General features: G+C 54.4%; 1 protein-coding gene across 1 annotated transcript in view; it reads left to right on the forward strand.

Annotated features, from left to right (window-relative positions):
• Positions 1-27,909, forward strand: part of CPQ (carboxypeptidase Q) — a 78,281-nt gene that overhangs the window by 22,850 nt on the left and 27,522 nt on the right. The window contains exon 3 of the mRNA XM_064153990.1: positions 2,416-2,623. Coding sequence (XP_064010060.1) covers positions 2,416-2,623 — 208 coding nt within the window. The remainder of the gene's footprint in view (positions 1-2,415; positions 2,624-27,909) is intronic.

Consider the following 27,909-nt stretch of genomic DNA (forward strand, 5'->3'; position numbering starts at 1 on the left):
GGACTCACTCCAGCAGCTCTGTGTCCTCTTTTCTCGTGGAGACAGCAGACCTGGAGGCAGCATTGGAGGTGAGGTCTGAGCAGAGCAAAGGGGCAGAATCCCCTCTCCTGCCCTGCTGCCCACACTGCTCTGGCTGCAGCCAGCACACAGCTGCCTGCTGGGCTGCATGAGGGCACTGCTGGCTCCCGGGGGGCTGCTCAGCACCCAACACCCCCAAGTCTCTTTCTTCAGAGCTGTTCTCAATCCAATCTGCACCCAGCCTGGCTTTGTGCCTGGGACTGGCCTGACCCAACTGCAGCACCTTGCACTTGGACTTTTGCACCTCCTGCTGTTGGCACAGGTCCACTTCTGAATGACCTCCCTGCCCTCCATTAGCTTATGTCTTGCTGACCCTGGGATGAGTTTTTTGGTCCCATTCTCTGCTGTACAAATGAAGAAACTCTGGGCTGTTGTTCTTTTGGTGGTGGTTTGTGTTTTCTGTTTGGCTTTATTTATACCCTTGCTGCAGGCATTCAACAGAGCAGCTGTTAGCAGAGAGGCTTCTTAATGTGCTCTCTGTGCTCTCCAGTCTGCGGTGGTGGAGGGGTCACTGAAGTTATGAATATGGCTGCTACTCAGAGCTGAGAAGCCAGGAGATCAGCAAAAAACCCTCAGTGAAGCCAAAAGCCTTGCAGCTGCTGGCAGTCAGGGTTGTCACTGGGGTCCCTCCAGGAGCTGTGGGCTAACAGGCCTATGGTGGTGTGCAGCTAGCAGCTGCGCTCTCACCGGGCAGGGATGTGATCGTGGGAGGAGGGGGCTTGGTTCTACACTTGGAGCAGAGGGAGGCCGAACAGGTGTATGAAAGAAATGGGTCCCTCAAAGTGTTGTCAGCTGCTGGACAATCATCCCCAAGCCTATAGGATGCAGAGAGTTCCTTGTCCAGTGGAAGAGCAGCTAAACAAGGCTCTGTTTCCTACAGGTGCTTGGAAAGGATGGTGCAGGCTTTCCTGCTTTCCTAGCAGGATAGTCCCAGGTGGAGTTCATTGGACATGGCTTCATTTGATCCTTTTCCCATTCACAGTTGTTTTCTGCAAGCCAGGCTCATCTCCACTGGATTCCAGACACTCCTGTGGTTCTAGGGTGCCCTCAGTGCATGTGGCACTGAATGGTACAGTGAGGTATGAAGGGATCTGTGAGAGCTGTGTGCTGTGCCCTGGCACAGAGCGACAGGGCTGGGTGCTAGGTTGGACTGGAGGAGCTTGGAGGTCTCTTCCAACCTGCAGGATTCTGTGATTCCATGATTCTAATGGCATCAAAGCTGCTTGGCTTATTTGGTAAGGTCTGATTTTAATGAGTGCCTAGAACTGGTTAGATGCAGGTTTCTGAATGGCAGAGTAATCACAGAGTCACACAGTCAGAGAGGGGCTTAGGTCAGAAGGGACCTCAGAGATCATCGACTCCAACCACCTGCCATGGGCAGGGACACCTCTCAGCTAGACTCAGCTGCTCAAAGCCTCATCCAACCTGGCCTTGAACACCCCCAGGCAGGAGGCAGCCACAACCTCCCTGGGCAGCCTATTCCAGAGTCTCACCACCCTCACACTGAAGAACTTCTTCCTCAGCTCCAGCCTAACCCTGCTCTGCCTCAGCTTCAAACCATTCCCCCTTGGCCTGGCCTTAGACACCCTTAGCAAAAGTCTCTGCTGCCGTCCTGTTGGATCCCCTCAGCTATAGAATCAGCCAGGTGGGAAGAGACCTCCAAGATCATCCAGTCCAACCTAGCACCCAGCCCTGGCCAATCCAGACCATGGCACCAAGTGCCTCATACAGGCTTTTCTTGACCACCTCTAGGGATGGTGAGTCCACCACCTCCCTGGGCAGCCCATTCCAGTGCCAATCACTCTCTCTGCCAACAACTTCCTCCTCACATCCAGCCTGGACCTGCCCTGGCACAGCTCCAGGCTGTGTCCCCTTCTTCTGGTGCTGGCTGCCTGGGAGAAGAGCCCAACCCCCACCTGGCTACAACCTCCCTTCAGGCAGCTGCAGGCAGCAATGAGCTCTGCCCTGAGCCTCCTCTGCTGCAGGCTGCACCCCCCCAGCTCCCTCAGCCTCTCCTCACAGGGCTCTGCTCCAGGCTTCTCCCCAGCCTTGCTGCCCTTCTCCAAACACCTTCCAGCACCTCAGCATCTCTCTGCAATGGAGGAGCCCAGCACTGGACACAGCACTGCAGGTGTGTCCTGAGCAGTGCTGAGCACAGGGGCACAAGAACCTCCCTTGTCCTGCTGCCCACACTGCTCCTGAGCCAGCCCAGGCTGCCATTGTATCATTTAATTTTATTTAATGTTATTTTATTTTCTTGCCCCTGCTACTCTTTCAGTTGCTGTTGTGAGAACAGCTGCTGGACTTGCATGCTTAGCAGTGTTTGTGTCTTCACAGCCCACACACAGGCTGGCAGAGTTACCAGCCTGCTGTGCCCCGGATCCCCACCGCTTGCATCTCCGTGGAGGATGCTGAGATGATGGCACGGATGGCTCTGAGGGGCACTAAGATCATGGTGCACCTGAAGATGGGGGCAAAGACCTACCCAGACTCTCCTTCCTTTAACACTGTGGCAGAGATTGTTGGGAGCAAGTACCCAGAGCAGGTATGTGAGAAGATGACAGTAAATGTATTTTGTCCTTTAAAAATGGGGAAAAGACAACCCCAGGGAGCAGCCCTGAGAATCCCCTCAGACTAGTAACCATGGCCAGCAGGGTGATTCTCCCCCTTTGCTCCCCTCTGGCAAGACCCACCTGGAGTGCTGCATCCAGTTCTGGAGCCCTTGCTACAGGAAAGGTCTGGAGGTGCTGGAGAGTGGCTGCCAAGCTGATTGGAGGGCTGGAGCTGCTCTCCTGTGAAGACAGACTGAGAGAGTTGGGGTTGTTCAGTCTGGAGAAGAGTAGGATGTCTTTGCTGAACTCTGCCTGCTGTCATTTCAGCTCAGCTTGTGGAGTGTCCCAATGTATCCCTCAAAGATCAGAGAATCATAGAGTCAATGGCTCAGGTTGGAAGGGATCTCAGGTGTCACCTAGTCCAACCTCCCTGGCCTGAGCAGGGACACCTCTCGACTGGGTGCTTGTCTATACATGGATTTTCTCTGCTCTGTTGCTTTAAGTAAAGAAATGGGCTGGAATCTCTTCACTTCTTCCAGGGGAGCAGCTCAGCTTTGACCAGGCTGGGTAAGGAGCTGCTGACAAGCCCCCTGCTGATGTTAATGCCAGTGGTAGTGGACAAATGTAACCAAGAGACAGAAAAGTACAACCAGTGAATGCTTGCATCTGTGTGCTGCTCAGCTCCTCTCGGAGCCTTTGTGGGTTCTTCACCACACTCACTCCACTGTGCTGCTCTGCTAAGAATGGGAACCTTCTCTCTCTTTAGGCACTGCAGACCCAAGCTCTCACAGTGCCTTTTTAGCCAAAGTGTTTCCCAATGCAGGGCAAGTGCAGGGGAAGAGAAAGTTGCCATTGCCACCAGCCAACCATTTTCAATTCACAGTTGTGAACTGAAACAAAAGAAGATTTGCATCCCTGAAGTCTGGGGGAGAACTCAGCAGTAGGTGGAATGTCTGTTCCAAAGGTCTGAAGCAAAACAGTTTGAAATGAGGCTGAAGGCTGGGAAATGTAACTGGTCACAGGTACTGCAGCAAGTGACAAGGGTTGAGAATGGAACTCAAGTCACAGAACCACAGAATGGTAGGGGTGGAAAGTGACTTTGAAAGCTCATCCAATCCAACCCCCCTGCCACAGCAGCATCACTCAGGGCAGCTCACACAGGAGTACATCCAGGTGGGGTTGGAAATGTCTCCAGAGAAGGAGACTCCACAGCCTCTCTGGGCAGCCTGCTCCAGGGCTCTGCCATCCTCACAGGGAAAAAGTTTCCCTCCTGTTCCCAGGACAGCTCCTCTGCTGCAGCTGGCACCCAGTGCCCTTTGTGCTGCCCTTGGCCAGCCCTGAGCAGAGCCTGGCTCTGTGCTCCTGACACTGCCCTGCACAGCTTGAGCAGCAGCACTGAGGGCAGCCCTCAGGCTCCTCTGCTGCCAGCTCCCAGCCCCAGCTCCCTCAGCCTGGCCTCACAGGAGATGCTCCACTGCCTTCAGCAGCTTTGTGGCTCTGTGCTGGACTCTCTGAAGCAGTTCCCTGAGGTCCTTCTTGAAGTGAGTGGCCCAGAACTGGACACAGTATTGCAGGGGCTGAGCTTTGTTTCTCTTGTGATCTTGGTCTAATGGTCCTTGACCTTCATTTCTGGTTTGGGTGGTGTCAGCTGACAAAAGATGTTTTTTCCTCCGTGTGGTGTGGCAAGTTGAATGTGCTGCTTGTAGGAGAGGCTGAGTTGCCCTCCCTGGAGGTGTTGAAGCCAAGCCTGGCTGGGGCACTTAGTGCCATGGTCTGTTTGGTTGGGCAGGGCTGGGTGCTAGGTTGGGCTGGGTGAGCTTGGAGCTCTTTTCCAGCCTGGTTGGTTCTGTGGCTCTCTAAGGTACATGGGTGACTTTAGGACACCTTCTTCGGTGGTGTGCTGCTCTGTACTGCCATGGGAGGTTGTAGCTAGGTGGGGGTCAGTCACCCAAGTGGTGGGGTTGGGCTCTGCTGCCAGGCAGGCAGCAGCAGAAGAAGGGGACACAGCCTGAAGCTGTGGCAGGGCAGGTCTAGGCTGGATGTGAGGAGGAAGTTGCTGGCAGAGAGAGTGATTGGCATTGGCATTGCCTGCCCAGGGAGGTGGTGGAGTGGCTGTGGCTGGAGGTGTTCAGCAACAGACTGGATGAGGCATTTAGTGCTATGGTCTAGGGCTGGGTGCTAGGTTGGACTAGCTGAGCTTGGAGCTCTCTTCCAGCCTGGCTGATTCTATGATTCCCTTGCAATTGGGACATGTCTGTCAGCTAGCTCCTTGCCAGGAGAACCATCTCTGAGCTCTGAAACCTCTTCTTATAATCAGGGGGAGAACAGGGTTAGAAGGGACCATAAGGAGCAGCCAGTTCCAGCCCCCCTGCCATGCCCAGGGACACCCTACCCTAGAGCAGGCTGCACACAGCCTCAGCCAGCCTGGCCTCAAACACCTCCAGCCATGGGGCCTCAACCCCCTCCCTGGGCAACCCATTCCAGCCTCTCACCACTCTCCTGCTCAACAACTTCCTCCTCACCTCCAGCCTCACTCTCCCCACCTCCAGCTTTGCTCCATTCCCCCCACTCCTGACACTCCCTGGCAGCCTAAAAACTGCATCCAGCTCTGAAGCCCCCATTACAAGAGGGCTGTGGAGATGCTGGAGAGTGTCCAGAGCAGGGCCAGGAGGATGCTCAGAGGCTGCAGCAGCTCTGCTGTGAGCACAGACTGAAAGAGTTGGGGCTGTGCAGGCTGGAGCAGAGGAGGCTGGGGGATAGGTTGGTCTCTTCCAACCTGGTTGATTCTATGATTCTATGAGGTCAGACCACTCTTTGAAGGAAAGGACAAACGAGGTCTTGCACTCTTGACAAGTGTGTTCCTCTCTGTCTCCTCTGACAAGCAGATGCTACAGCTCATGCTCTGTCCTGTTTGTAGGATTTGGTTTCTTGGCACTGTAAACCTGAATTCTTGGATCTGTGTTCTCCACTTGTGCCTGACCTGGTCAGTTTACATGCTGAAATGCCTCAGGGAGCTGTGAGCTTAGCTGGAATCAATGTTCAGCTGATTCTTTGACTGCTTCTTTGCACGTTCTGCAAGTGCTCTGCAAGCCTTTCTGGAGGACTGCAGCTGTGCATATAAATAGGCCTATTAATGAGCTTATTAATAGCAAGCCCGAGTAGATCCCTTCCCTTACCCCCCCTTCTTTTCTTCATTCATTAGTTTCCAACCTTCTAGTAAGTTTGGCATAACACTTGGGTTGCATCCCTGCACCCAGCTAAGGCTGCTGCATCTCTTTTTGTTGAGGAATTTGGTGGCTTCATTTAAAATTGTCTAGAGAACTTCAAATTCATGGGTGCACAGAATGGGTTGGGTTGGAAAGGACCCTGAAGATCATCCAGTTCCAACCCTGGGCAGGGACACTTTTCACCAGTGCAGCTTGCTCAAGCCCTTATCCAGCCTGGCCTTGAACACCTTCCAGGAGGGAGCCTTCTCTTCTCCAGGCTGAGCATCCCCAGCCCTTATCCATCCTGGCCTTGAACACCTTCCAGGAGGGAGCCTTCTCTTCTCCAGGCTGAGCATCCCCAGCCCTTATGCAGCCTGGCCTTGAACACCTTCCAGGAGGGAGCCTTCTCTTCTCCAGGCTGAGCATCCCCAGCCCTTATCCAGCCTGGCCTTGAACACCTTCCAGGAGGGAGCCTTCTCTTCTCCAGGCTGAGCATCCCCAGCCCTTATCCATCCTGGCCTTGAACACCTTCCAGGAGGGAGCCTTCTCTTCTCCAGGCTGAGCATCCCCAGCCCTTATGCAGCCTGGGCTTGAACACCTTCCAGGAGGGAGCCTTCTCTTCTCCAGGCTGAGCATCCCCAGCCCTTATGCAGCCTGGGCTTGAACACCTTCCAGGAGGGAGCCTTCTCTTCTCCAGGCTGAGCCTCCCCAGCCCTTATCCAGCCTGGCCTTGAACACCTTCCAGGAGGGAACCTTCTCTTCTCCAGGCTGAGCCTCCCCAGCCCTTATGCAGCCTGGGCTTGAACACCTTCCAGGAGGGAACCTTCTCTTCTCCAGGCTGAGCCTCCCCAGCCCTTATCCAGCCTGGCCTTGAACACCTTCCAGGAGGGAGCCTTCTCTTCTCCAGGCTGAGCATCCCCAGCCCTTATCCAACCTGGTCTTGAACACCTTCCAGGAGGGAGCCTTCTCTTCTCCAGGCTGAGCATCCCCAGCCCTTATGCAGCCTGGCCTTGAACACCTTCCAGGAGGGAGCCTTCTCTTCTCCAGGCTGAGCATCCCCAGCCCTTATGCAGCCTGGCCTTGAACACCTTCCAGGAGGGAGCCTTCTCTTCTCCAGGCTGAGCATCCCCAGCCCTTATCCAGCCTGGCCTTGAACACCTTCCAGGAGGGAGCCTTCTCTTCTCCAGGCTGAGCATCCCCAGCCCTTATGCAGCCTGGGCTTGAACACCTTCCAGGAGGGAGCCTTCCCTTCTCCAGGCTGAGCATCCCCAGCCCTTATCCAGCCTGGGCTTGAACACCTTCCAGGAGGGAGCCTTCCCTTCTCCAGGCTGAGCATCCCCAGCCCTTATGCAGCCTGGCCTTGAAGACCTTCCAGGAGGGAGCCTTCCCTTCTCCAGGCTGAGCATCCCCAGCCCTTATCCAGCCTGGGCTTGAACACCTTCCAGGAGGGAGCCTTCCCTTCTCCAGGCTGAGCATCCCCAGCCCTTATGCAGCCTGGGCTTGAACACCTTCCAGGAGGGAGCCTTCCCTTCTCCAGGCTGAGCATCCCCAGCCCTTATCCAGCCTGGGCTTGAACACCTTCCAGGAGGGAGCCTTCTCTTCTCCAGGCTGAGCATCCCCAGCCCTTATCCAGCCTGGCCTTGAACACCTTCCAGGAGGGAGCCTTCTCTTCTCCAGGCTGAGCATCCCCAGCCCTTATCCAGCCTGGCCTTGAACACCTTCCAGGAGGGAGCCTTCTCTTCTCCAGGCTGAGCATCCCCAGCTCCCTCAGCCTGTTCCCTTGGATCATCCTTGTGGTCCTGAATTCCCATCTCCATTTTCCAGTACCATGAGCAGTGCCTGTTCCCCATTCTCTCCATCCTTGCTGAGAGTTACTTTAAGCTGCAAACAGTTCCTTACTCTTCCTTCACTCCTTACAGCCAACAACAGAGCACTTGCACAGCATTTTCTCCCAAGCAATGAAGTTTAACATGGGCAGGAGGCTGTAAAAGCATCATAGAGTCATAGAATGGTTTAGGTTGGAAGGGACCTCAAGGATCAGCCAGTTCCAACCCCCTGCCATAGGCAGGGACACCTCCCACTAGAACAGGTCACTCAAGGCCTCATCCAACCTGGCCTTGAACACCTCCAGGGAGGTTGTGCAGCACAGAATCACCCAATGTGATCTTTGATCACATTGGGTGATTCTGTGCTGCACAACCTCCCTGGGTAACCTGTGCCAGTGTCTCACCACCCTCACTGGAATCTCTTCCTTATCTCCAGTCCAAGTCTACCCTCCTCTAGCTTCAATCCATTCCCTCCTCTCCTGTCTCTACAAGCCCTTTAAAAAACTCCCTTCCTGCCTTTCTTGCAGCCCTTTTCAGGTACTGGAAGGCTGCTCTAAGGTGCTCCTTGGGCCTAAGCAGCCCCAACTCTCCCAGCTTGTCCCTACAGGGGAGGTCTGCATCCCTCTGATCACCTTTGTGACCTCCTCTGGACCTACTCCAGCAGCTCATCTGCTGGGGGCATCAGGTTCTGACATCCAAATACTGAGGAAAGCTACAGCTAAGTGAGAAGAAACACAAATAAGCTGACTTTGGCAGGTGGGCTGAGTTTTAACCCAGCTAGTGAAGATGATGATCTAGATTACATGAAGATTTATATCCTCCTCTCTCTGGCATGCAGAGAACTTCCTGCTAGAGCTCAAGCCCAGCCCTGCCTGCCCCTGCACAACACCCTGCAACGTCTCAGATTGTTCACTGCACAAAGGCAGCTTTGGCAAACCTCAGAGTCCTTCCATGGTCACCTCTCTGCAGCAGGACTCTTTTCTGTGAATTCAGAAGGGCTTGGCCAGTGTTCACAGCTTCATTGAGACCTTCTGGTTTCTGCAGCAGGGTGAGGGAGTGAGGGATGGGTTGCAAGTGTTGCTAGGGTCACAGAGATGAAGTGCTAAATGCTCTGGAGGAGAGGAAAACAGCACAGAGGAATCTGGGCAGATTGCTGGGTGTCATCAGGACTCCTCAGGGTGAAGTGGGAGCTGCTCTTCTGTGGGAGGCTGAACTGAACCTACAGCCTGCCCCTGGCAAGGGGGCTCAGGCAGGGTCCACATTTGCCAAGCAGAGCTGTAAGGTGGGAGTTGGAGCATAGGAAGTAGTGGGATGGCTTTTAGCTTTTCCTTGCAAGGGCTGTCCTGTGCTCTCAGCAAGTGTGCTGCAGGCACATCTGCAGGCTGGGGCACTTGGAGAACACTGACCTCCAGTCAGACCTAGACAGGCTGAGGAGCTGGGCAGGGAGACACTGAATGAAGTCCAAGGACAAGGATAGAGGCTGGCATCTGGGAAAGAACAACCCCAGGGACCAGGATAGGCTGGGGACAGACCTGCTGGAGAGCAGTGCAAGGGAAGGAGAGCTGGGGGTGCTGGTGGATGGGAGGGTGCCCATGAGCCAGCAAAGTGCCCTTGTGGCCAAAAAGGCCAAGGGTAGCCTAGGGTGGATTAGCAGGGCTGTGGTGAGTGGGTCAAAAGAGGTTATCCTGCCCCTCTGCTCTGCCCTGCTGAGGCCACATCTGGAGTATTGTGTCCAGTTCTGTGCCCCTCAGGCCAAGAAGGACCTCAGGGAGCTGCTTGAGAGAGTCTATTGCAGAGCCACAGAGATGCTGCAGGCAGTGGAACATCTCCTGTGAGGCCAGGCTGAGGGAGCTGGGGCTGGGAGCTGGCAGCAGAGGAGTCTCCTTCTCTGGAGACTTTCCAGGCCTGTCTGGATGTGTTCCTGTGTGCCCTGAGCTAGGTTGTGTGGTCCTGCTCTGGCAGGGGGTTGGACTGGATGATCTCCTTGGGTCCCTTCCAACCTCTGACGTCCTGTGAGCCTGAGGGCTGCCCCCAGTGCTGCTGACCAAGATGTGCAGGGCAGTGTCAGGAGGATGCAGCCAGGCTCAGGGCTGGCCAAGGGCAGCACAAGGGGCACTGGGTGCCAGCTGGAGCAGAGGAGGTGCTCAAGAACAGAAGGAAACCTCTTTCCCTGTGAGGGTGGCAGAGCCCTGGAGCAGGCTGCCCAGAGAGGCTGTGGAGTCTCCTTCTCTGGAGCCTTTCCAACCCCACCTGGATGTGTTCCTGTGTGAGCTGCCCTGGGTGATGCTGCTGTGGCAGGGGGCTTGGACTGGCTGAGCTCTGAAGATCCCATTCCAACCCCTCACCTTGTGTGGTTCTGTGTACAGAGATGAGTGGAGGCCTCCAGGCAATCTGTCCTGAGCACAAACAGCTCAAGCTGCTGGGAGGACATCTGGCCCTTGGTGCTGGCTGTGGTGCAGTTTGCTTCACAGCTTCTGCACTACCACTTCATTCCTTCTGCTTATCTCTGGACTTATTTAAAGCTCTCTCAGTGACCTTTCTCCAGAGGCTTCTGCTGTACCACAAAGCCCAAATATTTGCTATTTAAGATCTAGCCAGTGGTCAGATGGGAAAATAAAACATTTGTGTGCCTGTCAGATGAAGTCCCTTGCTGCTGAGTTCAGTGTTGAGAAAGCATAGAAGAATCCCAAGTTTGTGGTGACAGCACAAATAAATCCTTTTTAATTGTTGTTTGTTTTCTTATAGGAAGCTTTGCCCTAATTGGGAAAGGCTGTGTGTGTTTTACAGGAAAAGCAAGAGATTCCAATCAGGCTTTTCCCTGCTTAACTGGGAATCACTTCATGTGTCTCACTGAGATGGTATTTGACAGCCAGGAAGGAGCCAGGGGAAGAGCTGCGACCTTGCTCTGATTGTAGCTGCTTGAATCTAGTGGCATTGAAACTCTTCATTAGTAAGTGTGCAGCTGACACCAAGCAGGTGTGGAGCTGTTGGAGGGGAGGAGAGCCCTGCAGAGGGACCTGGCCAGGCTGGATGGGTGGGCAGAGGCCAATGGGATGAGACTGAACAAGGCCAAGTGCAGGGTTCTGCACTTTGGCCACAACAACCCCAAGCAGCACTACAGGCTGGGGCCAGAGTGGCTGAGAGCAGCCAGGCAGAGAGGGAGCTGGGGGTGCTGGGAGAGAGGAGCTGAAGAGGAGGCAGCAGTGCCCAGGTGGGCAGCAGAGCCAATGGCATCCTGGGCTGGCTCAGGAGCAGTGTGGGCAGCAGGACAAGGGAGGTTCTTGTGCCCCTGTGCTCAGCACTGCTCAGGCCACCCCTGGAGTGCTGTGTCCAGTTCTGGGCTCCTCCATTGCAGAGAGCTGCTGAGGTGCTGGAAGGTGTTTGGAGAAGGGCAGCAAGGCTGGGGAGGGGCCTGGAGCAGAGCCCTGTGAGAAGAGGCTGAGGGAGCTGGGGGGGTGCAGCCTGCAGCAGAGGAGGCTCAGGGCAGAGCTCATTGCTGCCTGCAGCTGCCTGCAGGGAGGCTGTAGCCAGGTGGGGGTTGGGCTCTTCTCCCAGGCACCCAGCAACAGAAGAAGGGGACACAGCCTGGAGCTGTGGCAGGGCAGGTCTAGGCTGGATGTGAGGAGGAAGTTGCTGGCAGAGAGAGTGATTGGCATTGGAATGGGCTGCCCAGGGAGGTGGTGGAGTGGCTGTGGCTGGAGGTGTTGCAGCCAAGCCTGGCTGGGGCACTTAGTGCCATGGTCTGGTTTCTTGGGCAGGGCTGGGTGCTAGGTGGGACTGGAGGATCTTGGAGCTCTCTGCCAACCTGCTTGATTCTATGGTTCAGAAGCAAAGCCAGAGAGGAGCGTCTCAGAGGTTTCTAGCAGCTTGTCTGACAGTGTGACCTGCTAAAGTTGGCAGGGTGAGTGTCCAGCCAGAGGCTGAGCTTAACGATTAACAGAGGGACAGCAGTCATTGCTTCTGACTTCTTGGCTAAAATGCTTCAAGTGCTCCCTGAAGCCATCCCCGTGGGTGGTAATGAGACTCCTGTTGTGCAGTCCTCTCTGCCTGCCTTTCAGCAGCCTCAGAGCCGTGGGCTGAGCTGGTAGGACACGGTGGACTCAAGAGCTGACAACGTGAGGTTGACCAAAGTTCACAGGTTCACTCCTCCTTCCTTGACTCGTTTCTATAGCAATGGCACCAAGATTGTATTGATTCTGTGCTTGGGTGAGCTCAGTTAATAAGTTAAGAAGAGCTGGCTGAGGGTGAACTTGACAAGGGGAGAGTCCTGGCAGGGCAAAAAGGTATTCTGAACCTTCTGCACAGCTGCTGAGGTCACAGACTTGTCCTCATGAAGTGTCTTTGGTCATGTCCAAGGTGTTGCTCCTCCTCTGTTGCTCTGCTGTTCTGTGTGGCTGTGCTCCTGGCGTGGAGGCAGGGAGTTACCCTGGCCCAGTTAGGGAAGATAACAAATAGATTCATTTTATTCTCCTGGAACCCTGCCCCCAAGACTATACACAAAATCAGTTCAGTTTGTGAGCAGGTTCAGGCTGATCAGGAATATCCTCCAGAAAAAGGATATTCTGCATGTGCTGAGATAGGAAGTCACAGCATCATGGAAGCAGGCAGGGTGGGAAGGGAGCACAAGGAGCAGCCAGTTCCAACCCCCCCTGCCATGCCCAGGGACACCCTACCCTAGAGCAGGCTGCACACAGCCTCAGCCAGCCTGGCCTCAAACACCTCCAGCCATGGGGCCTCAACCCCCTCCCTGGGCAACCCAGTCCAGCCTCTCACCACTCCTGCTCAACAACTTCCTCCTCACCTCCAGCCTCACTCTCCCCACCTCCACCTCTGCTCCATTCCCCCCAGGCCTGACACTCCCTCAAAAGTCCCTCCCCAGCTTTTCTGTAGCCCCCTCCAGATCCTGCAAGGCCATAAGAAGGTCCCCTTGGAGCCTTCTCTGCTCCAGCCTGCACAGCCCCAACTCTTTCAGTCTGTGCTCACAGCAGAGCTGCTGCAGCCTCTGAGCATCCTCCTGGCCCTGCTCTGGAGACACTCTCCAGCATCTCCACAGCCCTCTTGTAATGGGGGCTCCAGAGCTGCATGCAGGACTCCAGGTGGGGTCTCAGCAGAGCAGAGCACAGCAGAGGGGCAGAATCCCTTCTCTTGCCCTGCTGGCCACACTTCTGCTGCTGCAGCCCAGGCTCTGCTTGCTCTCTGGGCTGCAAGTGCACACTGCTGGCTCCTGTGGAGCTTCTCCTCCAGCAGCACCCCCAAGTCCCTCTCCTCAGGGCTGCTCTCCAGCCACTCACTGCCCAGCCTGCATTGGTGCTTGGCCTTGCCCTGACCCAGCTGCAGGATCTTGCACTTGGTCTTGTTGAACCTCCTGAGGTTGCCTTGTGCCCACCTCTGCAACCTGTCCTGGTCCCTCTGCATGGATCCCTGCCCTCCAGCCTGGCTGCTGCAGCACACAGCTTGGTGTGGGCAGCAAACTTGCTGTGGGTGCACTCAGTCTTCTTCTGTCATCTTCCTGCCAGTGGCATCTGGACCAATCAAGCACTTGAAGATGTCATTTGTGTTCCCCTGTACAGGGAAACAACCCTGGTGGTGCAGGGTCCAGGGCAGCCATCCCTGGGTGGGCTGGCAGATGGGCCCCAGCAGGTGAAGGAACACCTCTGTGCAGGCTCTCCTGATGCAGTCATTCCCACAGCAAGTTTGCAGAAGACACCAGGCCTGATGGCTGTGTCCATCTGCTAGAAGATAGGGAGGCTTTAGAGGACATCTGGACAGGTCAGACCCACAGGCCAAGGCTGTGTGAAGTTCCACAAGGCCAAGCACCAGGTCCCACACCTGGGCCACAACCACCTCATGGTGAGCTACAGACCTGGGCATGTGTGGTTGGAAAGCTGCAACTCAGAGAGGGACCTAGAGGTATTCTGGTTGACAGTCAATTAAGTAGGAGCCAGCAGTGCCCAGGAGGGCAAGAAAGCCTCTGGCTGGGGTTAGGAGCAGGGTGGGCAGCAGGGGCAGGAGGGGTCATCCCCCTGTGCTCAGCTGAGGCCACACCTCGAGTGCTGTGTTCAGCTCTGGGTCTCTCATTGCAGGAAGGACATGGAGGAGCTGGAGTGTGTCCAGAGCAGGGCAATGAGGCTGCAGAAGGGCCTGGAGCAGCTGGGTGTGAGGAGAGGCTGAGGGAGCTGGGGGTGTGCAGGCTGGAGCAGAGGAGGCTGAGGGCAGAGCTCATTGTTGCCTGCAGCTGCCTGCAGGGAGGTTGGAACGAGGAGGGGGCAGCCTCTGCTGCTTGGTGCCAAGAGGCAGGAGCAGAGGAAATGGTTCCAAGCTGTGGCACTAGAGGCTCAGGCTGGATGCTCGGAAGTATTTCTGCACGGAGAGGGTTCTCAGACACTGGAATGGTCTGCCCAGGGCAGTGCTGCAGTCCCCAGCCCTGGAGGTGTTCCAGCAGCTGTGGAGCTGGTGCTCAGGGACATGGCAGAGTGTTGACCCTGCAGTGCTGGGTGGAAGTTTGGACTGGGTGAGCCTGAAGCTCTGTTCTAACCAGATATATTCTGGGATTCCTGGGGATTCTCTTGGATTCTGTAGCTCATGTGGCTGCCCAGAGCACTGTGATGCTAGTGAGTGCTGGCTGAAGCTGAGTTTGCCAACAGAAGCAGTAGGCCAGAGCCATGAGTCATGATGAGCTGTTACTTCCCCCTCCCCCCCATCTCTTTCTTTCCTCTGCAAGAAATTCAGCAGCTTTTCAAAGGCACAGCAGACACCAAATGGCAGCAGCCTGTGTGCTCAGCTCCCATGTCAGAGATCTGCTGAGTGCAGCAGCTTTCTGCTGAGTGCAGGCTCAGGATCTGATGCTGGACCTTCATGTGAATGCTCTACAGGACCTCACTCTCCACTTAAGAAGATGTAGTTTTCCCAGCCTCTACAGCTGGCTTCTCTGCCAGTGAGCAGGAGACACTGCCCTGCCAGGGGATAGGAATATAGATGATGAAGTGGATTCTCCCAAGGGAAAAAAAAAATAAGACTTCATATCCATTTATTAGAATTGTCACTTTCCCTTCTGCTCAGATCTGCCTGTCCCAGCCAGTCACAGAGCCATAGCTGCCTGGGGAGGTGGTGGAGTCGTCGTCCCTGGGGCAGTTCAAGGCAAGGTTGGATGTGGCACTTGGTGCCATGGTCTAGCCTTGGGCACTGTGGTAAAGGGTTGGACTTGATGATCTGTGAGGTCTCTTCCAACCTTGGTAATACTGTGATACTGTGATACTGTGATACATAGCATGGGCTGGGTGGGGAGGCACCTCCAGAGGTCATCCAGACCAAGGCCCCTGCAATGAGCAGGGACATCCTCCACTAGATCATAGGATCAGCCAGGTTGGAAGAGACCTCCAAGCTCCGCCCAACCGAGCAGCCAGCCCTGCCCAACCAACCAGACCATGGCACTAAGTGCCCCAGCCAGGCTTGGCTGCAACACCTCCAGCCACGGCCACTCCACCACCTCCCTGGGCAGCCCATTCCAATGCCAATCACTCTCTCTGCCAGCAACTTCCTCCTCACATCCAGCCTAGACCTGCCCTGGCACAGCTCCAGGCTGTGTCCCCTTCTTCTGTTGCTGGCTGCCTGGCAGCAGAGCCCAACCCCACCTGGCTACAGCCTCCCTGCAGGCAGCTGCAGGCAGCAATGAGCTCTGCCCTGAGCCTCCTCTGCTGCAGGCTGCACACCCCCAGCTCCCTCAGCCTCTCCTCACAGGGCTGTGCTCCAGGACCCTCCCCAGCCTTGCTGCCCTTCTCCAAACACCTTCCAGCACCTCAACATCTCTCTGCAATGGAGGAGCCCAGAACTGGACACAGCACTCAGGTCTGTGCTGCAGGCCTCTCCCCAGCCTTGCTGCCCTTCTCTGGGCAGAGTCCAATATCTGAACACCTGAAACACCAAGGGAAGCTTACTCTAAGTTGGTTTTGATTTGAAGCAAACACAGGTGGGATATGCTGAACCTCCTTTTGATTGCTGGCAGTTATGTGGCAGCTCCTGGCTTGCATACTTGAGAAAGCTTCTGGGCAGGAAATGGATTCTCTGCTCTGCAGTGGGGACAGTTTGGTTCACTTGACCCTGCTCAGGCTGCTGAGAGCTGGCAAACTTTGGGAGAAGGTTTTGCTGCCTCAAGAGGCTTTGTCTCTGGGTGTGACAGCACACCAGTGATGTCTGCCTGGCTGCCTGGGGCTGGAGTTAGGTTGTTCTTGGTGATCTAATCAGGAAGACATGCAGTGAATGTTGTCAGAGCTGGGAACTGAGCAGAGCATAGCTTCATGAAACAACAACTCAAGAGTAACTCACCCTTCTTCCAAACCCTGACCTGGCTATCTCAGTAGAGGTTGCTGCCTAAGCTGTATTCAAGAACCAGAATTGCTTCTGCAAACTCAGTTTTGGTTTGGATTTGTAGAGCTCTTTATTCAAGAGGCTGTTTGAGGAGAAGCTGCGATGAGTGAAGCCAACAGATCGACTTGCTGCTTGTTGGGGCACTTCATTTTTAGCCCCCCCTTGCAGTAGTGGTGACCTGTGGTGACCTGTCCAGTCTCTGTTCTGCACCTCTTTCCACAGGATGGTCTGGGGACATTTAAAGGGCACCCAGTCCAACCCCCTTGCAGTCAGCAGAGACATCTTCCACTAGAGCAGGTTGCTCAGAGCATTCTCCAGCCTGACCTTGAGTATCTCTAAGGATTGGGACCCAACCACCAACCTGTGCAACCTGTTGCAGTGTTCCAGCACCCTCCTGGTGCAGAACTTGCTCCTCACAGCCAATCTCAATCTGCTCTGCTCTCATTTCAAACCACTGCCCTCATCCTGTCCATGCAGTGCTTTGCACACAGTCCCTCTGCAACCTTCTTGTAGCTCCCTTCAGGTACTGGAAGGTTACAATTAGGTCTGCCTGGAGCCTTCTCTTCTCCAGGCTGCACATCCCCAGCTCCCTCAGCCTGCCCTCATAGCAGGGTTGCTCCAGTACCCCAATCACCTTTGTGGCCCTCCTCTGGACTGGGTCCATCATGTCTATAGCCATCCTCTGTTGAGGACCCCAGAGTGGAACACAGCACTGCAGGTGAGATCTCAGCAGAGCAGAGGGGCAGGATCCCCTCTCTCCATCTCTGGCCACAATGCTTTGGATGCAGCCCAGCCTGCCACTGCCCTTCTGGGATACCAGTGCTCACTGCTGGCTCCTGTCCAGCTTCTCACCCACCCTCACCCCAAGCACTTTCCTGCAGTGCTGCTCTCAATCTCACCACTCCCCAGCCTGGACTGATGTCGAGGGTTGCTCTGGCCTAGGGGCAGGACCTTGCACTTTGCCTTACTGACCCTCATGAGATTCTACTCAGCTCACTTCTCCTGCCTGTCCAGGTCGCTCTGGGCCAGTTGGCAGCTGTCACCAGTGGTGTGCCCCAAGGATCAGTGCTGGGCACAGTCCTGTTCAGCATCTTTAGTGATGATCTGGAGCAGGGCATTGAGTCCAGCATCAGTAAGTTTGTAGATGACACCAAGCTAGGAGCAGCTGTGGAGCTGTTGGAGGGGAGGAGAGCCCTGCAGAGGGACCTGGCCAGGCTGGATGGGTGGGCAGAGGCCAAGAGGATGAGCTTGAACAAGGCCAAGGGCAGGGTTCTGCACTTTGGCCACAACAACCCCAAGCAGCACTACAGGCTGGGGCCAGAGTGGCTGAGAGCAGCCAAGCAGAAAGGGCCCTGGGGGTGCTGGGAGAGAGGAGCTGAAGAGGAGGCAGCAGTGTGCCCAGGTGGGCAGCAGAGCCAATGGCATCCTGGGCTGGCTCAGGAGCAGTGTGGGCAGCAGGACAAGGGAGTGTGATTCTAAAGACAGAAGAAGTAGTTCTCATCCCATCAGCAGCTCATTCCCGCATGCTGTAAGTGGATTGCTGTGTACCCAGGGAGAAAACGCACAGAAGAAGAGTCTGAGACTCCTGTTGAGTGCCTTTTGTGCAGCACTGACTAGGCTAGACAGGATGATTAATAAATTACTGCCTTGGTAACTGGAAGCAAATCACTTTTGCTGTAACTGAATTACCAATAAGATCAGGCAGCAACAACAACAACTAAAGGTTTATAGAGGGAATTGAATTATCTTGAGCAGTGCTTTCTTTCCTTGACAAGCTATTGCACCTTTATTTTGTGTGAGGAGAGGCTGAGGGAGCTGGGGGGGTGCAGCCTGCAGAAGAGGAGGCTCAGGGCAGAGCTCATTGCTGCCTGCAGCTGCCTGTCTACAGCCAGGTGGGGTTGGGCTCTGCTGCCAGGCAAGCAGCACCAGAAGAAGGGGACACAGCCTGGAGCTGTGGCAGGGCAGGTCTAGGCTGGATGTGAGGAGGAAGTTGCTGGCAGAGAGAGTGATTGGCATTGGAATGGGCTGCCCAGGGAGGTGGTGGAGTGGTCGTGGCTGGAGGTGTTGCAGCCAAGCCTGGCTGGGGCACTTAGTGCCATGGTCTGGTTGGTTGGGCAGGGCTGGGTGCTAGGTTGGGCTGGCTGAGCTTGGAGCTCTCTTCCAACCTGCCTGACTCTATGGTTCTATGATTTTGCTGTCTCTTAGTAGGGAGAGACTTGGCATAGCAGGCAGAATGTGAACCTCTTGGAGCTAGGTTTGCTGAGATGCCACAAGTGATTGTGCTGGAGCAATGCAGCTCCTTCTTTCTCTGTCATTCTAGTTTTAGCACTGGAGTTGCCTTCCTGTGCTCTTGGCCTCCCTGCCGTGTTGTCACAGCAAGTCTGCAGGAGCAGCTCTGTGCAGCCAACCAGTGAGGGCAGTGAGGCCAGCTGGAGGTGCATCCAGCTGGTGCCATTCAGTCTGCTCCAGCTTTAGTTCACAGACATTCATGGCCCTAGCAGTGTCTCCATGGAGCTGGGAGAAGTGCTCAGGAAGCAGCACTTAGGAGATTCCATGACAGTGACCTGGAACACCAGGCTTATTTTACAGCTTCACACAGTGCATTGGGTTGGAAAGGAGCCTCAAAGGGCATCTGGGCCAAGCCCCTTGCACTCAGCAGGGCCACCTCTAACTAGAGCAGGCTGCACACATCCAGTCTGATCTTCAGTGCCTCCAGCCGTGGGGCCTCAGCCACAGCCTGTGCCAGGATTTCACCCCTCTCACTGTGCACAACTTCCTCCTGCTGTCCAACCTAACCCTGCCCTGCTCCAGGTTCAAATCATTGTCCCTCACCCTATCCCCACAGGCCCTTCCAGATAGTCCCCAGCCTTCCCTGTAGGTCCCCTTCAGATGCTGAAAGGTGTGCCCAGAGCCTTCTCCTCTCCAGGCTGACCAGCCACAGTTCTTTCAAGTTGTCCTCACAGCAGAGGTGCTCCAGCTCTCTGATTATCTTGGTGGCTTCCTCTGGACTGGCTCCATCAGGTTCATGTCTCTCTTGTATTGAGGTCCCCACAGCTGAACACAGTACTGAGGTGAGGTCTCATCAGAGCAGAGGGGCAGGCTTCCCTCTCTCCATCTCTGGCCATGCTGCTTTGGATGCAGCCCAGGCTTACGCCCAGCTTCTCACCCACCAGCACCCCCAAGTCCTTTCCTGCAGTGCTGCTCTCAATCTCATCACCACCCTGACCTGAATTGATATCTAAGGTTGCCCCCTCTTAGGTGCAGCACCTTGCACCTCAAAGACTTGATCCTTGTTTGGTTTTTGTCCCCTAAATAAAGTGGGAAGTGTCTCAGACAAGGACACCCTTCAATGCTGGGCAGTGAGTGGCTGGAGAGCAGCCCTGAGGAGAGGGTCTTGGGGGTGCTGCTGGAGGAGAAGTTCCACAGGAGCCAGCAGTGTGCACTTGCAGCCCAGAGAGCAAGCAGAGCCTGGGCTGCAGCAGCAGAAGTGTGGAGCCCCTGGGACAGGAGAGATCTGGAGGTGCTGGAAGGTGTCCAGAGAAGGGCCACGAGATTGAGCTGGAGCTGCTCTGCTGGATGAAAGAGTTGGGGCTGTGCAGGCTGGAGCAGAGGAGGCTCCCAGGTGACCTTCTTGTGGCCTTCCAGGATCTGAAGGGGGCTCCAAAAAAGCTGGGGAGGGGCTTTTGAGGCTGTGAGGGAGCTGGGGAGAAAAGAGCAAAGCTGGAGGTGGGGAGATTCAGACTGGATGTTAGGAAGAAGTTGTTGAGCATGAGGGTGTTGAGAGCCTGGAACAGGTTGCCCAGGGAGGTGGTGGAAACCTCATCCCTAGAGGTGTTTGTGGCCAGGCTGGATGAGACTCTGCCCAGCCTAATCAAGTGTGAGGTGTCCCTGCTCATGGCAGGAGGGTTGGAACTGGATGATTCTCGTGTCCCTTTCTAACCCTGACTGATTCCATGAGTCTATGATTGAGGTCTTGAGCAACCTGTTCTAGTGGGAGGTGTCCCTGCCTATGGCAGGGGGTTGGAACTGGCTGATCCTTGAGTTCCCTTCCAACCTAAGCCATTCTGTGATTCTATGATCCTGTGATTCCATGATTCCATGATTCCATGACTCTCTGGTGTGCAGGTCCTCACTATGTGGGGATGCAGGACAGCTTTTGGCCTGTGTTTGTGGGGTAGAACAAGGTCTCGTTTCCCGACTCGGTTTGCGTCCTTTACGCTGCTCACATTTTCTCTCTGCTTTCAGCTGATGTTCCTTTGTTCACTGAGTTCACAGAGTCCTCCACACTGGTCACACTGAGGCTTGGGCTCTTTTCCTGCAGGAGCTTGCTGTGCAGGGCTGGATGTGAGGACACTCATCAGAGAAGGCTGCCTCCATCCTGCGCTGTGCTTCGCGCGGGTGAAGAGGCTTCGGACAGTTTACTTCTGCGCTCAGCAGTTCCGGCAGAGGAACCAAGCAGCCCTCTCTGTTTAGACTGCCTCCCTTCTGCAAAGCCTTTATAGCCCTGCCAAGGTTCTCCACATCACTGAGCCTCCCCAGCAGACCCTGTTGTTGACAGGGTCGAGAGCTGCTGGCAGGGTGGGATCCGGGGGAGCGGAGTTTGAGCTGCGCTGAGCAGTTGGAGTCGCCAGAGGAGCGAATCAAAGAGGTTATTTGTTTTGACTGCTGCCTGCTGCGGTTTTGCCAGTGTTATGCTCAGTCAGGAAGGTTTAAAGAGCCCCTTAATTAAGTGTGATATTTTTTTATAAGCAGAGGGAAAAAAAAAGCACCAGGCAAAAGAATTTGGTTTAGCTTTGACTTGTGCCCTCCACGCGGGACCTTTTATCGTCTGAACCGCGCTGGCTTCTCGCTGTTGGGTCTTTGTAGGGGACAACAAACAGGCTTTAAAAATGGGGTGAGAGGATTGTGGCTGAAGCAGGGGGTGGGGAAAGATTGTACCCATATCTAAAAAGCTGATCATGGGAACTGCTCTGCTTCTCTAAATTGTTTATAAGGAATTCAAACCAAGGATGACAGAAATGCAGGAGGAGGAGGGGGGACGGGGGACAAGATGGCCTTGGAGGGTCCCTGCTAGCCCACTGCAGTCTGTGACTGTTGAGTGGGCAAAGCATGATTGTAAAGAGGGAGGGGGATATAAAGTGGGCAAAGCATGATTGTAAAAGAGGGAGGGGGATATAAAGTGGGCAAAGCATGATTGTAAAAGAGGGAGGGGGATATAAAGTGGGCAAAGCTTGATTGTAAAGAGGGAGAGGATATAAAGTGGGCAAAGCTTGATTGTAAAGAGGGAGAGGATATAAAGTGGGCAAAGCTTGATTGTAAAGAGGGAGGGGATATAAAGTGGGCAAAGCATGATTGTAAAGAGGGAGGGGATATAAAGTGGGCAAAGCTTGATTGTAAAGAGGAGGGGATATAAAGTGGGCAAAGCATGATTGTAAAGAGGGAGGGGGATATAAAGTGGGCAAAGCTTGATTGTAAAGAAGGAGGGGATGTAAAGTGGGCAAAGCTTGATTGTAAAGAGGGAGGGGGATATAAAGTGGACAAAGCATGATTGTAAAGAGGGAGGGGGATGTAAAGTGGGCAAAGCATGACTGTAAAGAGGGAGGGGATGTAAAGTGGGCAAAGCATGATTGTAAAGGGGGGGGGATATAAAGTGGGCAAAGCATGATTGTGAAGAGGGAGTGGGATATAAAGTGGGCAAAGCTTGATTGTGAAGAGGGAGTGGGATATAAAGTGGGCAAAGCTTGATTGTAAAGAGGGAGTGGGATATAAAGTGGGCAAAGCATGATTGTGAAGAGGGAGTGGGATATAAAGTGGGCAAAGCATGATTTTAAAGAGGGGGGGGATATAAAGTGGGCAAAGTATGATTGTGAAGAGGGAGTGGGATATAAAGTGGGCAAAGCTTGATTGTGAAGAGGGAGTGGGATATAAAGTGGGCAAAGCATGATTTTAAAGAGGGGGGGGATATAAAGTGGGCAAAGCTTGATTTTAAAGAGGGGGGGATATAAAGTGGGCAAAGCTTGATTGTAAAGAGGGGGGGATGTAAAGTGGGCAAAGCATGATTGTAAAGAGGGGGGGGATATAAAGTGGCCAAAGCATGATTTTAAAGAGGGGGGGGATATAAAGTGGGCAAAGCTTGATTGTAAAGTGGGAGGGGGATGTAAAGTGGGCAAAGCTTGATTGTAAAGTGGGAGGGGGATGTAAAGTGGGCAAAGCATGACTGTAAAGAGGGAGGGGATGTAAAGTGGGCAAAGCATGACTGTAAAGAGGGAGGGGATGTAAAGTGGGCAAAGCATGACTGTAAAGAGGGAGGGGATATAAAGTGGGCAAAGCATGACTGTAAAGAGGGAGGGGATATAAAGTGGGCAAAGCATGACTGTAAAGAGGGGGGGGTGGGAACCCCACAGCACTCTCTTCTTCTTCCTTTTTCTGAGCATTTGCAAGGGATGATGAAAGAATCTAACTTGACAGAGTTGTTAGCAAATGCCCTTTCCAACAGCCACTGGGGAAACTCCTTCTCATTCCCAAACTGTTTCCTTGTGTAAAACTACTTGGGAGAGTCGAGAAAGGAGGCCTGAAGCATTGCTTTCTGCACTGCTAAACTGGCAAGTCAGCAGCTGTGCTGAAGCAGTTGGTGTTAATAGCTCAGGAGCCTTACTGCTGAGCTATGAATGCTTGTGTGAGGAGCAATGATCACAGAATCATAGGATCAAGCAGGTTGGGAGAGACCTCCAAGCTCAGCCAGCCCAACCTAGCAGCCAGCCCTGCCCAACCAACCAGACCATGGCACTAAGTGCCCCAGCCAGCCTTGGCTTCAACACCTCCAGCCACAGCCACTCCACCACCTCCCTGGGCAGCCCATTCCAATGCCAATCACTCTCTCTGCCAGCAACTTCCTCCTCACATCCAGCCTAGCCCTGCCCTGGCACAGCTTGAGACTGTGTCCCCTTCTTCTGGAGCTGGCCTTGCACTTGCACCCTTGTGCATCTTTGGTGCTTGGTATCCAGGATGTGTAGTTACTGTTTTCCTCTTGCTCATCCAGTCCTTCTGGTGAGAATGGAAGCCAGCCTGGGCTCTGTGCAGCAGCATCCCAGAGTCACTGTGTTCCATTTGCTCAAACAGCTCATGGGAGCTGACTGCTGGAGAGCAGCCCTGTGGAGAGGGGCCTGGGAGTGCTGGGGGAGGACATCCATGGCACAGCTTGTGCCCTGCTGGCCAAGGAGGCCAATGGGAACCTGGGGTGTGTTAAGAAGAGTGTGTCCAGCAGATCAAGGGAGGCTCTCCTCCACCTCTACTCTGCCCTGCTGAGATCTCATCTTGAGAAGAATCATAGAGTCATAGAATCAGTCAGGGGTGACCACAAGGATCATCTAGTTCTACCCCCCATGCCATGGGCAGGGGCACCCTACCCTAGATCAGCCTGGCCAGAGCCCCATCCAGCCTGGCCTTAAACTGCCTTCAGTTTTGGGCTCCCCAGTTGCAGAGGGACAGGGATCTGCTGGAGAGGGTCCAGAGGAGGGCTGTGAGGATGTGGGGACTGGAGCAGTGGCTGCTGAGGAGAGGCTGAGGGCCCTGGGGCTGCTTAGTCTGCAGAGGAGAAGACTGAGAGGGGATTTAATCAATGTCTATTAATCTCTGAGGGCTGCTAGGAGGGGGGGACAGGCTCTGCTCACTGCTCCCTGGGATAGCACAAGCAGCAATGGATGGAAGCTGCAGCACAGGAGGTTCCAGCTCAGCACAAGGGGGAACTTCTTGGCTGGAAGGGTCCCAGAGCCCTGGCACAGGCTGCCCAGAGAGGCTGTGGAGTCTCCTTCTGTGGAGCCTCTCCAGGCCTGTCTGGATGTGTTCCTGTGTGCCCTGAGCTAGGTTGTGTGGTCCTGCTCTGGCAGGGGGTTGGACTGGATGATCTCCTTGGGTGCCTTCCAACCCCTGACATCTGTGAGCCTGTGAGCCTCTCCCAGTATATATTTTGGTGAGCTGGTTTTAGGGCTCCTCCAGAGCAAACTCTGATGGAAAAGAGAGGTGGATTGAATTCCTGTTGTCTAAGAAGTGTTACTTCATAAGGGTACTGGAAAGGAGAGGACATTTGCTAGGCACTGGTACTGATTGCTGATCATTCACATGGCGAATGCATGGAGCAAGTTCTGCAACCCCGAAAGAAACAACCTTGGTCCTGATGGATGCAGCCAGAGTGATCAGAGCTATATTTAAACTGGATTAGCTGGAAGAGTTTAGATAAGATACAAACAATTGTTTCTTGGCTGCTGTAGAGAAGGCTCAAGTCTGTCTTCAAAGGCTTTTAGGCAGGGTCAGAACTTCCTTATGCTGTAAAAGCCATGAGAACAAAGCTGTGTCCCTCTCTGCTTTCCTACTCTGTTGCTAGGAGTGTTCTTACTTGCACTCATGTCCTGTATATTCATGGAATGGTTTCCAGAAGGGACATTGTGCAGAGGCTGCTGCTGGGCTCTCCTTACAGGGAACCAGAGACAGAAGAAGGGGGAATGGCCTCAAGCTGAGGCTGGGGAGGTTTACATTGGACATTAGGGCAAAGTTTTTCCTGGAGAGAGTGGTCAGGGATTGGAATGAGCTGCCCAGGGAGGTGCTGGAGTCCCCCAGCCTGGCTGTGTTCCAGGGTGGTTTGGCTGTGGTGCTTGGGGCTATGGTTTAAGGTGAGTCTTGCAGAGCAGGGTTCTAGGTTGGGCATTGGTGATGCTGAGAGGCTTTGCCAGCCTGCATGGTGCTGTGATGCTGTGAACCTTAAAGATCATCCAGCTGCAACCCCCTGCCATGGGCAGGGACACCTCCCACTAGAACAGCTTGCTCAAGGCCTCATCCAACCTGGTCCTGACCACCTCCAGGGAGGTTGTGGAGCACAGAAGCACCCAATGTGATCATGGATCAGAACACTTCCAGGAAGGTTGTGGAGCACAGAATCACCCAATGTGATCAAAGATCAATGTGATCATAGATCAGAACACTTCCAGGGAGGTTGTGGAGCACAGAAGCACCCAATGTGATCATGGATCAGAACACTTCCAGGGAGGTTGTGGAGCACAGAATCACCCAATGTGATCATGGATCAGAACACTTCCAGGGAGGTTGTGGAGCACAGAATCACCCAATGTGACCATGGATCAGAACACTTCCAGGGAGGTTGTGGAGCACAGAATCACCCAATGTGATCATGGATCAGAACACTTCCAGGGAGGTTGTGGAGCACAGAAGCACCCAGTGTGATCATGGATCAGAACACTTCCAGGGAGGTTGTGGAGCACAGAAGCACCCAGTGTGATCATGGATCAGAACACTTCCAGGGAGGTTGTGGAGCACAGAATCACCCAATGTGATCATGGATCAGAACACTTCCAGGGAGGTTGTGGAGCACAGAAGCACCCAGTGTGATCATGGATCAGAACACTTCCAGGGAGGTTGTGGAGCACAGAAGCACCCAGTGTGATCATGGATCAGAACACTTCCAGGGAGGTTGTGGAGCACAGAAGCACCCAATGTGATCATGGATCAGAACACTTCCAGGGAGGTTGTGGAGCACAGAAGCACCCAATGTGATCATGGATCAGAACACTTCCAGGGAGGTTGTGGAGCACAGAAGCACCCAATGTGATCATGGATCACATTGGGTGCTTCTGTGCTCCACAACCTCCCTGGAGGTGTTCAGTGCCAGGTTGGATGAGGCCTTGAGCAACCTGTTCTAGTGGGAGGTGCCCCTGCCTATTGCAGGGGTTGGAACTGGCTGAGCTTTGAGGTCCTTTCCAACCCAATCCTCTGCTAAATCTGCCCTCCAGACTCACCAGTCCAGGCCATCTCATCAGCCTTGTGTGTCATGTTGAAAGCTAAAGGCAATACAATTAGAAGAGGAGCCTCTGAGAACAGCTCCTGGAGGAGGAGGAGTTAAATTCATCCCCACACAATCAGGGAGGAAGTGAAGGTGCAGAGAGAGCAGCAGGAGCAATTTCAGGGTGACTCAAGGTTCCATTCACATACCCCCACAACCTTTCCTGCGTGCAGTGTCAGGGCTGTGGAGGCTGAATGAAGGTAGGGTCTTTTTAAGGCATGTTCTGGGGGTGACTGGGGACTGCTAGCAGGGAGTGGTGCTTGCCAGTGCTGCCCAGATGTCAGAGTTCCCAGAACCACAGAATCTCCAGGAGGGACTAAGCTGAAATCAGAAAGGACCCTGGCAAGTTCCCTTTTCATCTATGCCTTTATTTCCTTTCACTTTCCTGATGGGATTCTGACATCCTACAGCATGATCACAGCATCACAGAGTGCCTTAGATGGGAAGAGCCCTTCAAGCTCACTGAGTCCAATCATCAGTTTCACACTGACAAGTCCCTGACCAACACAAACCCCTCAGCACCACATCTCATCACTGTGAGTGGCTGTGGTTGGAAAGGACCACCAGCATCAGCCAGCCCAGCCTTCATCCCAGCAGCCTTCATCACCAGACCACAGCCTCCAGCACCACAGCCACTCTCCTTTGAAACACCCCCAGGGATGGTGACTCCACCACCTCCCTGGGCAGCCTGTGCCAGTGCCTGACCACCTGCTCAGGAAAGAGCTTCCTCCCAGCAGCCAACCTAACCCTGCCCTGGCACAACTTGAGGCCATTTCCTCTTGTCCTAGCATCAGTAACTGGGGAGCAGAGACCAGCTCCAGCCTCACTGCAACCTCCTTTTAGTTAGTTGCAGAGGGCAATAAGGTCCCCTCTCAGCCTCCTCTTCTCCAGATTGAACACCCCCAGCTCCCTCAGCTGCTCCTCACAGGTCCTGTTTGCCAGAGCTCTCCCCAGCCTCCTTGCCCTTCTCTGTGCCGCTCCAGGCGCTGTGGGCAGGCAGCTCTCTGCCATGTGGCAGCTGCTGGAGTTCAGTAAAGGACTTAGTTCAGCTTAGAGCTGTAGGAAGGGGAAGAAAAGGGATGTGGCACTGGCAGTGAGCCTCAACCTTTCAGAGGAAGGTCAGAGATGCAAATCTAAGGTGCAGTGACAGGGAGTGTTCCTTAGCAGAGCCAGGTTTGGAGTGGCCTGGGGACATGAATGTGATGGTCAGTCCAAGCAGACAGAAGCACACATCACAAACTAGCCTGTGTATCCTAGGCCTAGCTGGTGCTCCTGCTGCCTCTCTTTCTGCTTTCCTGTCTGTAGCTGGATGTGGGGGGGGAAGTTCTGCTGTGTACATTTCCACAAGCTCAGAAATCGTCCGTGGAGACCTCAGTGCTGGAAGGACATGGGCTGGATGGAGCAGCTCCAGAGGAAGGAGGTGCAAGGTCACAAAGGTGGTCCAGGGTCTGGAGCAGCTCTGCTACGAGGGCAGGCTGAGGGAGCTGGGGGTGTGCAGCCTGGAGAAGAGAAGCCTCCAGGCAGACCCAATAGCAGCCTGCCAGTGCCTGAAGGGCTGCAAGGAGGCTGCAGAGGGACTGTTTGCAAAGGCCTGCAGGGACAGGATGAGGGCAATGGTGTGAAATGAGAGCAGAGCAGATTGAGATTGGCTGTGAGGAACAAGTTCTGCACCATGAGGGGGCTGGAACATTGCAGCAGGTTGCCCAGGGAGGTGGTTGAGGCCCAGCCCTGCAGATACTCAAGGTGAGGCTGGACAAGGCTCTGGGCAGCCTGCTCCAGTGGAGGATGTCCCTGCTGACTGCAGGAAGGTTGGACTGGATGACCTTTGGATGTCCACAGGAACACAGAAAGCAGATGGTTGGAAGAGATCTCAAAGATCCAACCTTCAACCCAGCACCAAGAGCTCATCACTAACCCATGTCCTTAAGAGCAAGTCCAGAGGCTGCCATGTCCCAAAGTGCCAGGTGCACAGGCTGGCCCTATGAGGAGAGGCTGAGGGAGCTGGGGCTGTGCAGCCTGTAGAAGAGGAGGCT

This window comes from Pogoniulus pusillus, chromosome 14 (genome assembly GCF_015220805.1).
Source record: "Pogoniulus pusillus isolate bPogPus1 chromosome 14, bPogPus1.pri, whole genome shotgun sequence".
In the NCBI taxonomy this organism is placed as follows: Eukaryota; Metazoa; Chordata; class Aves; order Piciformes; family Lybiidae; genus Pogoniulus; species Pogoniulus pusillus.